This window comes from Trachymyrmex septentrionalis, unplaced genomic scaffold (assembly GCF_001594115.1).
Source record: "Trachymyrmex septentrionalis isolate Tsep2-gDNA-1 unplaced genomic scaffold, Tsep1.0 scaffold60, whole genome shotgun sequence".
Lineage (NCBI taxonomy): Eukaryota > Metazoa > Arthropoda > Insecta > Hymenoptera > Formicidae > Trachymyrmex > Trachymyrmex septentrionalis.
The window spans coordinates 4,309,399-4,319,458 of NW_017305779.1; the positions used below are offsets into that span (position 1 = coordinate 4,309,399).

At 25.8% G+C, this 10,060-nt stretch overlaps 1 protein-coding gene across 1 annotated transcript in view; it reads right to left on the minus strand.

The window, feature by feature from the left end:
* LOC108752387 (neprilysin-11-like) overlaps positions 1–10,060 on the minus strand; it is an 11,657-nt gene that overhangs the window by 383 nt on the left and 1,214 nt on the right. The window contains exons 4-17 of the mRNA XM_018493189.1: positions 9,294–9,336; positions 8,758–8,811; positions 8,551–8,608; positions 7,674–7,867; positions 7,235–7,469; positions 6,869–7,109; positions 5,330–5,606; positions 5,047–5,205; positions 4,651–4,886; positions 4,286–4,398; positions 4,137–4,195; positions 2,533–2,581; positions 2,167–2,353; positions 1,623–1,799 (exon numbers count right to left, since the gene is read on the minus strand). Coding sequence (XP_018348691.1) covers positions 1,623–1,799; positions 2,167–2,353; positions 2,533–2,581; positions 4,137–4,195; positions 4,286–4,398; positions 4,651–4,886; positions 5,047–5,205; positions 5,330–5,606; positions 6,869–7,109; positions 7,235–7,469; positions 7,674–7,867; positions 8,551–8,608; positions 8,758–8,811; positions 9,294–9,336 — 2,082 coding nt within the window. The remainder of the gene's footprint in view (positions 1–1,622; positions 1,800–2,166; positions 2,354–2,532; positions 2,582–4,136; positions 4,196–4,285; positions 4,399–4,650; positions 4,887–5,046; positions 5,206–5,329; positions 5,607–6,868; positions 7,110–7,234; positions 7,470–7,673; positions 7,868–8,550; positions 8,609–8,757; positions 8,812–9,293; positions 9,337–10,060) is intronic.

Sequence of the window (10,060 nt, forward strand, 5' to 3'; positions counted from 1 at the left end):
ACATAATGATTTTGACATAGGTCTCCTAAAGAAATACCCTCCTTATTTCTCGTAACTATTGCACTTTATTAATACTAATAAAATCATGATCTGTTTAACTAATTAAAGAAATACAAACTTATAATTCGTATATTTGTGATTTGTTGCTATACCAAATCAACTAAAAACAAATTCTACGAATGCAAAAATAAAATTCTTCCGATTTTCTTTTGCAAATTGTAGTTCATATAATAGTGACTATATTATTGATAATATTACGTCGTTTTAAATGCTGGTTTCCTAAATCAGTTTTATTTATATTATTTTTTTTTATAGTTGTTTCATAATACTTTTAAATTAAAAATTGGGATGCTGCGTTAACCGTCATACCTGTCTGTAAAACGGATCATGATAATTTAATTTTTATAATGTTGCTTTATAGTGTCAAATAGCTCTATTGGAACTGAAGGCAATCGTGCATATATGAAAAAACTCTTGAAAAACTATCGCATTATATATTTGCATCTTGCAGAACAGCATAAAAAATTATGCATATAATTTAATAAAAATGTTTTATGACGAAATAAAAGATTTTGGAAAAAATTATACATATAAAATTCACTTGTAGGTACTTTATACAAATAATTCCTGTAAAAGTAATTTTAGAAAAAATAGGAATACATAGCATAATTGCTTAGTATGTCAGTTTTTGAGCCTATTTTGTCAGACGCTCATTTTTGCTTATTATAAAAAAAAATTAATTGTTGTAAAATTGCAAACAGTATTATAAAAACTGCTTATACAATACTATCTGATAGGAGATACTTTTTAATTTGCACTTTTATTTTTTAAAGTTTTATTTTTACTTTTTGTTTAAGAAATATTATCTAAAAACGAAGTGGTATGTCGATATCGGTAACTTTTCTTTATTTATTTAGCAAAAGCGAAAATGTTTTCATGTTACAGTGTTATATGCCATACAATTATATAGAGGAACAGTTTTAATATTGTAAAGTAGATTAAAAGTCAAGTAGATTAAAAGAACAGAATTATAATAAACTCTAGGTAGATAATATCAATTAATTTACTGTTATTAGATAAAAATATATGCCAATTGTAATTTACTGTCACTGATCTTGCAAATTTTAATTCATATTTATCTAGTATAATCGAATTTGAATTTAAATAAGGCAGCAAATAAAAAACAAGCAAAGATGAAACTAGTTTTATAAATTGTTGATTACCAAATCATCGAAAAATTTTACAATTTAAAAATATACTTTTAATTTGAATATGCATCAGTCAAGTCTCAGAATTCCTTTCTATTAATAATTCTATTTAAGTCTTAAGGAAAACAACGATTTTATCATTAAATCCCTTACTTAAAAATGGACGAACAACGATTAAAAACGACTTCTTTTCCATAAAAATGTAAACTTGATAAGAATATGGAAATTGATATGTAAACAAAAATGTTTAAAATATTACTTAAAACGTCTTTTTAACTAATCTGTTAAATTTTTTATTTTACTATCTCAAGCGCGTTCGAAAACTTCATGAAGCTAAGAGATGTTTATTTGGATATACCTACGAGTATAAACAGAGATTGGAATTACTATGTTATAACTGGAATGTTGACTTACGTGCGCAAAAGAAAGAAAAAGTAACTGTTCGTGCGTAAACTGCGTTAATCCCGGAAGTAAAGACTCATAACCATGCTGTGTCTTCCACCTCTTGTAAGCGACGACAGCCTCGCGAAGGCCAACATTATCGGCGATGTTTTCTTCCAAGGTCAGTTCGCCATTGATGTAATCGTCGACCTATACAAAACATATCATTAATTCATCGATATGATCAGGTTATTCAATTTCTTAAAATTAAAGCTAATTTTTACATAAAAATTAATTTACTCTTACATAAATTAAGATATAATTTACAATAGGCTATATATAAAATGTTCAATATTAAAAAGATATCACCTTAATACAATTAAATATTTTAATTAAATTTTAAATAACGTTTAAATGAAATTTTTAGAAATTATTTATGATATCTATTTATTTAATACTCTCTTGAACTCTCTCTTATTGTTTTATTTTATCACTTCTTTTATTTCTTAAAAGATCAAGTCTTATTAAATAAACTTTTTTAATACCAAACGCTTTGCAATATGATTACTAGACTTGCCTCAACTTCGTAATAAGTATTATAGTGATCTATGAAGCACTGAGTTCTGCTCGAGTACTCTAATATGCTTTCATCGGTCCACCATTGCCGATAATTTCCGTCACCGTCATAAAACCGACCGAAAGGGTCGAATCCGTGAGTTAATTCATGTCCAAGTATTGCGCCGATGGCGCCATAATTTAAAGCTCTGCAATTATTTTTTTTTTAATGCAAATTTTTTTTTCTTATTGTATATAATAACTTTACGAAGAATTTACGCTTTCTATTATTTATTTTTTACATTTTTTTTTACTTGTACATATATATACTTTTGTATTATTTTTTGTACATAAAAATAATAATAAAAGTAATTATTCCTATTCTTACTCAAGACCCAATCCATAAAATGGGAATTGAAGAATTCCAGCAGGTATGGCTGCATGTGTAAATAGTGAAAGAAGAAAGGATATATGTTAATGTAACATTGATGCAACAATAAAAAAAAACAATTTATTCGACTAACAGATTATTAACAATATAACATATTTATACCGTAAAGAGGCATGTAAAATTAAATAAATAATTGCACAATTTATAGTAGAAATATATAAAATTATGTTTTTTTCAAAAATTATTTAAAAAAACATTCTTGTGCAAATATATGTAAATATATATAATTGTGTAAATATTATACATATATTTTTATATTAAACAAAAAATTTGCCAACAAATTACGTACAATTTTTCTGTATTATTGATATATACGAACATAAAGATGCAAATATAATATGTATTATCTATGTATTATCAATACTTTATATATCTAATATTACAAAAAATTGTACATTTTCATAAAAACAATAAAATATATAAAAAAAAGTCACCGATACTGATATAGGTCTTCTAAAATGACACCCCCTTTTTTTTCAGAAAAACTACTGCACTTTATTAATACTAATAAAATAATGATCTGTTTAACTAATTAAAAAAGTACAAACTCATAATTTGTGTATTTGTGGTTTGTTTTTATATCAAATCAGCTAAAAATGAATTCCACGAATACAAAAATAAAATTTTTTAAATTTTCTTTTGCAAATTGCGTAGTTTAAATAATAGTGACTATATTATTGATGATATTACGTCATTTTAAATGCTTGTAATTTTCTAAATCAGTTTTATTTATATTATTTCTTCTTTTAATTTTTTTATAATACAATTTTAAATTTGAATTTTAAATCAATTTTAAATTTAAAATTAAAGTGCAGCGTAAATCGCCACATCTGTCTGTAAAACATGATGTCTGTAGATCATGAGCTAATTTAATTTTTATAATGTTGCTTTATAATGTCAAATAGCTCTATTGGAGCTGAAAACAATCGTGAATATATAGAAAAACTTTTAAAAAACTCGCGTTATATATTTGTGCCTTGCAGGACAGCATAAAGTAAATATGCATATATAATTCAATAACAATGTTTTATAACGAAGTGAAAAGATTTTGGAATATCTTATATACATTCACTTGGTACTTTATACAGATAATTCCTGTAAAAGAAAAAAATAGGAATACTTAGCATTGTTGCCTACTATGTCAGTTTTGAAGCCCATTTTATCAAGCGCTCATTTTTTATTAGCTTACGAAAAAATTAATTATTGCAAAATTACAAAATAGTATTATAAAAACTGTTTATATTATCTGATAGAAGACACTTTTTAGTTTCTATGCGTGTTTCTAGTGTTTAAAGTTTTATTTTTACTTTTTATTTAAGAAATATTGTCTAAAAACAAAATGGTATGTCGGTATCGGTTCCCTTCCTCTACTATTATTATTGTATGTAATTTTTCATTTAATATAAAATATTTATATATATTAGTACTAATTTTTTGAAAAAAAATTTTATAAATTTCCACTACAAATATTTTTTATACATATTTATATAATTTTACATGTTTTTACTTTTTTAATAATAAAAAATTAAATTGTTACATACTTATATGATTAAGTTGAAGGGTGTGAAATGCGTTTACGTCAGTAGGATCAGTTGCCCAACTGATCATGCATAATAAAGCGAAGCATAAGTACAACAAAAATTATAATACTAACTTTTACGGATAACAATTTTCAAAATTTTTTACTTACTATGATGACTTGTTGAATATATTTTCTTCATGCAGACTTGCCCACCTTTTGTTCAATTGCACTTGTTTAAATTGTACCAAGTTCATCAAGTGTCTTGTTTCCGATAGATCTATCTAAACATTAATTAACAGATCAATGTTAAACTACATACAAATAATGTTATTTTATAAGATAAAATAGATAAACGTAAATATATGTGTATTATAAAAATAAACATAAATTTAAATATATGTATATATAATAATAATTAATATAATAATAATTAAATAAAACATTTTAAATGCATAAAATTTTCGCAAAACAAATTTTTTACTTATTTTGTCAGAAAATTATAACTACTATAATTAATTTTTTATAAAACTTACGCCTTTGTAATATTCATCAAGCTTCTCCTCATTAAAGAGCCATGTGGGAAATCCAATTGCGTATTCCATTTTTTTACTCTTTTCGATTGTTGCCGTTTTTGTCGATTGATCCATCCAATCCGTCTTAGCGACAAGTGAGCCGAATGCCTCTCTTATATTCTCTAGCATTTCTTGTACTTTGTTAACTTTATTTTCGTGAAATGTCGGATCTACGAACAACCACGATACAGCCATTCCTGAAAATCGATGGACATTATTAATTGAAAGCAGCTAAAATAAATTGTGAAGATACGTTTATTAAATATATATATAGCATTATTAAAAAAATTAGATGTTAATGTATTTGTGTTGCATATATTATTTACGAAAAAATGTATTGAAGTTATAAATAGATACCCATTAATTTATTGACAAGTGCTCCACAGAATAATGATTTTGATTCGCCTACAACTTTCACGTCTGTTACCTTGCTAACGTATTTGTTCCAAATATCCCTGAGTCGTTCGGAAGCGTGGGGCACTATAATATCCACAACCGCCCACCAAATGTAACTTTCTAAATAAATATTCATTCAAATTTTGAAAACATTTTTTTTTAAGTAAATACTGAATTTAAATAACAACAAAATAATGTAATTAATTTAATTAGAATTAATATTATAAATCAGGAATATACATACCTAAGACTTCTTCCTCCAAACAAGCTAATAGTACTGCAACATCTTTCAAATACTCTAGATTACCAATTAGAACTTTATCCTTATTGTCAAGATCCAATTTATCGATTCCCTCAAAAATAGATTCAATAAAGGGTCGCCAAATCGGCGTAGGAGTGAGAGATAAATTACTATCTATTACATGATCATCTGTCAATTTTTGTAGATCATCTACTAGCATATAATCACTATCACTCAAGCTTTCTATGGAAATACTCTGATTTTGATTCGCATGTATCGCCTGTCAAAGAATTAAATTCTTATATATTCTCTTAATTGAATATATAATATTTTTCAAAATCTTAATTGAATTTTGGAATTGTATTTAAAATAAAATTTGCAACAAATATTATAGAGCGTAATAAAAAAATAAAATTTTATGTTAAAAATATTAAATCTTTATTTTAACAATTTTGCTTGCGCACAAACATGCGTTAGATTTGATTTATATTACAATATTTATAGTGAATACGAGTAAACGCACTTAATGAGTATCGCACATTATAGGGATCCTAAAGTCGTCTGTATTACCGACTAAATCATTTTTTTTATTTTTGTATAACTATTACTTTTTTCCTCTTTTATTGATTCGAAAATCTTCTTCCAGGATTAAAGTATATGCATTAATACGTGGTGTAAAATAGAGTTTAAGCCGAAAACAACACAAAATTTTTCTTAAAATTAAAATTTCGAAATTTTTTATCGTTTTTAGCATAAACTCTACCTCACAAACGCATGCATATATTTTAAATTTGTAAAAGAACTTTCGAATCTGTAAAAAAAGGAAAAAGTAATTGTTATACAAAAATTATAATTTAATCGATAATACAAACGGCTTTAGGATCCCTATAATGTGCACCAATGCACACTAAGTGTGTTTATTTTTGTATTCACTATAAATAGTATAAATCAAATCTAACACATGTTTTTACGCAAGCAAAATTGTGTGTTAAAATAAAGATTTCATATTATTAAAATAAAATTCTATTTTTATTACGCTCTATAATATTCGCTAATTTTATTTTTTAAATGCAATTCCAAAATACAATTAATATTTTGAAAAATATTATATATTCAATTAAAATAATTTAAAAAATCGGTTAAACAGTGAATTCTCAATACATTTTGTTGTGCTATTAAATAAAATATGTATTTTATAATTCAAAATATTTGCATTTTACTTTTACACTCATCTTCAGATTAAATCAATGTACAACAACTTTATCCAGCGTGAGCTAGATGGTAAAGTATAATACCTAAATCTAAAAGTACTTCATAAGACACAATGAATCTTTCACTAAATAGGAACTACAAATAAAATATTCAGAATTATAAGAAAATAATGTTTATTAAAATTTTAATCAAGTTAGTAACAATTTTAAACGTTAAAGAGCTCAATGTGTCGGGTGTGACATATCCGACCTAATTCTCGGCGGGTTAATATGCACCGATGCGACCTAGTGTGTTTAACTGAATTTATTATTAATAAAAAAAAATACTTACGTCATATAGAAAATTACTAATATTGTAAATCCCCTCAAAAAATTCTTCTAATTTTTCATCTTCAATCATCAATTCGTCGTCTGAAGTGCACTTATTATCAGTGCCATTATTAATGATATGTTTAATAACATCAGCTATATAGGTAAATTCGGCCTCTTCATTCTCGCTCAACAAGGCTTCGTCATCTAATTTTCGCAATCGCGATTTGATAGTTTGTAACCGCTTCTCCAGTTCTTTATCGCTATTATTATTATTATTACAAATTTATTATTATATATACAAATTACAACATTAAGTAATTTGCAAAATATTTCAAAATAATAATATGAAATAAATACTATTGTAAGTATATAAAAGTATACGTACGCAAGAAAAGGATAGGAACGAGTCGGAAGATGGAGATAGAGTATGTTCTTACTCTGGTTCTTTGGATCGGGTATGACTCCAAAGTCAAAGAAAATGTCAAGGCCCAAAATTCTCTTTACGCTGGCAAGTTGTTCGACATAATTAGTCGTTTTATTGGTAACAAACGGTACCATGGGTAAATTTAAGAACTTCAACAGGTCGAACAATGGAGACAAATCGAGTTCATTCACGGTATCTGAAATTTATCTTTTAATAAGAAATATTCAAAATTAAAAGATAATTTGTATAATAATAAAATTTAATTTGCAATATATTTTATATGTACTATTGTTAATTATTATTTAGATATTTTATATATATTATATTTTAATTAATATGTTTGTGATTATAGCGTTTGTTTCTTTGACATCTATGTAATTAAACAAAAACAGCAACGTACATTGGTTTATACAGCTGGTAAACAAAGTCTTGGCCTGCATCACTGCCCACGGTACCTCACTTGCAGACATATTGACTAATAGTAGATCTCTGATTTTTCTGTACATGCGATTACTGCGATCACTGAACCAGGAATTCATATAATATAGGCTATAATCCGAAGGATGCTCCTGCGGCCATCTACCACACGCGTATCTAAAAAAAAAGCGAAAGCATCGTACACTACAAAGATAATAAATGTATAAATGATAAATAACTTAATTAAACAAGTTTATAAATTAATTAAATAAAAATAGTGTAATATGGTTCAAGTAATACAAATTAATTGAAATTATGTTGAGAAAGACTACGAACCATAAGAATAAGATTGAATATACTTAAATAATAAGTATTCGTATATAATCTTTTTGTCAGTTTTAGTATTAAGCCATTTATAATTTAAATATGTTTATGTCAATTGTTTAATACATGTTTAACATTGATACTGATCCAATCGGAGTCGAAACGTTGTATGTATAATCTTACATTTTGTTTAGTACTTATTATACTTATTATTTATATTTAATCTTATTCTTATGGTACGTAGCCCTTCTCAACATAATTTCAATTAATTAAATAAGTGGATTAATAATAATATAAAATGTCAGCGTCAATTACTACTTTTAGAAAAAGGGGATTAATTCATGACACGATCGATGTCTTATATAAACGAGTAAAACGAAACACGCAATGCAGGATTTGCGTGACACAGAAATAATAAATTTGAAGACTGATATAAGAATTTTGTGTATAACATTTTACGAAATGTGCATCACACGATCAATACACAACATAATAGCACGCACGCCATGTGTTGCGTCGACAATAAATTTACTCACTGATAAAAATCGTCGCAAGGATCTACAGACTCATTCATAGATTCCTTTAAACTAGCAGCTGGGTGAACAAAGAAGAATAAATAATTGTTTCCAAGATACTAATTCCATATATTTTTTTTATCGTTTTATGCAATGTTCATGAATAATAGTGCAAGATTATATAATCACCCCATTAGTACAATAATAATTATATACTATAATACTTACCTATTCGTATACAATCCTCGCTATCACATACTTTCATCATATTTTTACATGCATCTGCAACAGCAATATATATTTATAGAGCATCTTAAATACTTCAAGAACAAATTAAATTTTGTTAGTTTAACGCATTTTTCCAGATTTTTAGTATATAGAGTAATCCGAAATTCCTGCATTCGAAGTATAGGACATGATACTCTTTTTATGCTACAAAACAAACCACTTTTCTCTATAGTAAAACATTCGATAAATAATTTTTGCGTTTACTCGTATAACTTTAGCTTGCTTTCCTGCAAAAACTACTTGTTAGACGCAATTTTGCAAAAGAAAAGAGTTATTTCTTTTAGCATAAAGTATCATGTCCTGTACTCCGAATGCGGAAATTTCGGATCACCCTGTATATATTAATTTTATTTAATTATCTTTTATATATATTTTTAAAATTAATTTAATTAGATTATATAATTTTGCTACTTAGCTTTAACATATTTATTTAATTATTTAAAAGCATTTTGATAATTTCATTGTGAAAAAATTACCCCCAGATTTTATCAATTGTGGTTTAAAAAACATTTGGTAAACCTAAAAGCAAAATAAGTCATGTGATAGAAATTGAGGAATATTAAGCGTCAATTTTGATCATGTTACTTATTTTGACGTTGAAAATGAGTGTCGAGCGTCAGCATGAAAAGACACTTTAAGGGATACTTTGCATTATATATACAATATATACATATATATATGTATATATGTATATATATATATAAAACTTAGAAATCACGGTCACATGTAGAATGCTATAGATTATCGCATAACATCAATGATGAGCACGCAACAAAGTTGTTTCTTGGGACATGTGGTACGCTGCACAATCCATAGGCATATGTTTGCTAAAATATTTACACAATGCCAATGGCGATCAAAGATATGTTAAATTGTTTTTCAATAATTTGTCAAGGATATGTAATTGCAAAGAGATATATAAAAGCATCGTAAGAGTTGAGGCATTTCTTTTAAAAAGTGAAAAGTATTTCCGGTTATTATATATCTGTTACAACGAGTATACCTACTATTGATAAAACTCACAGTTATAGAATTTATATACGATATTAAAAAATAAAATGATTAACGACTTTTAAAAAATTTTTTATGTTTATATTTTAATATCAGTTTGCATGCATTATTTTTTTAATGTATTATTTTCTTAGCACAAATATATGTATGTTGAATAATAATATTATCATAATAATTTATATTTTGTTTGTTAAAAAATTAAAAATATAGTAGATACTTTTTTTTTAATAAT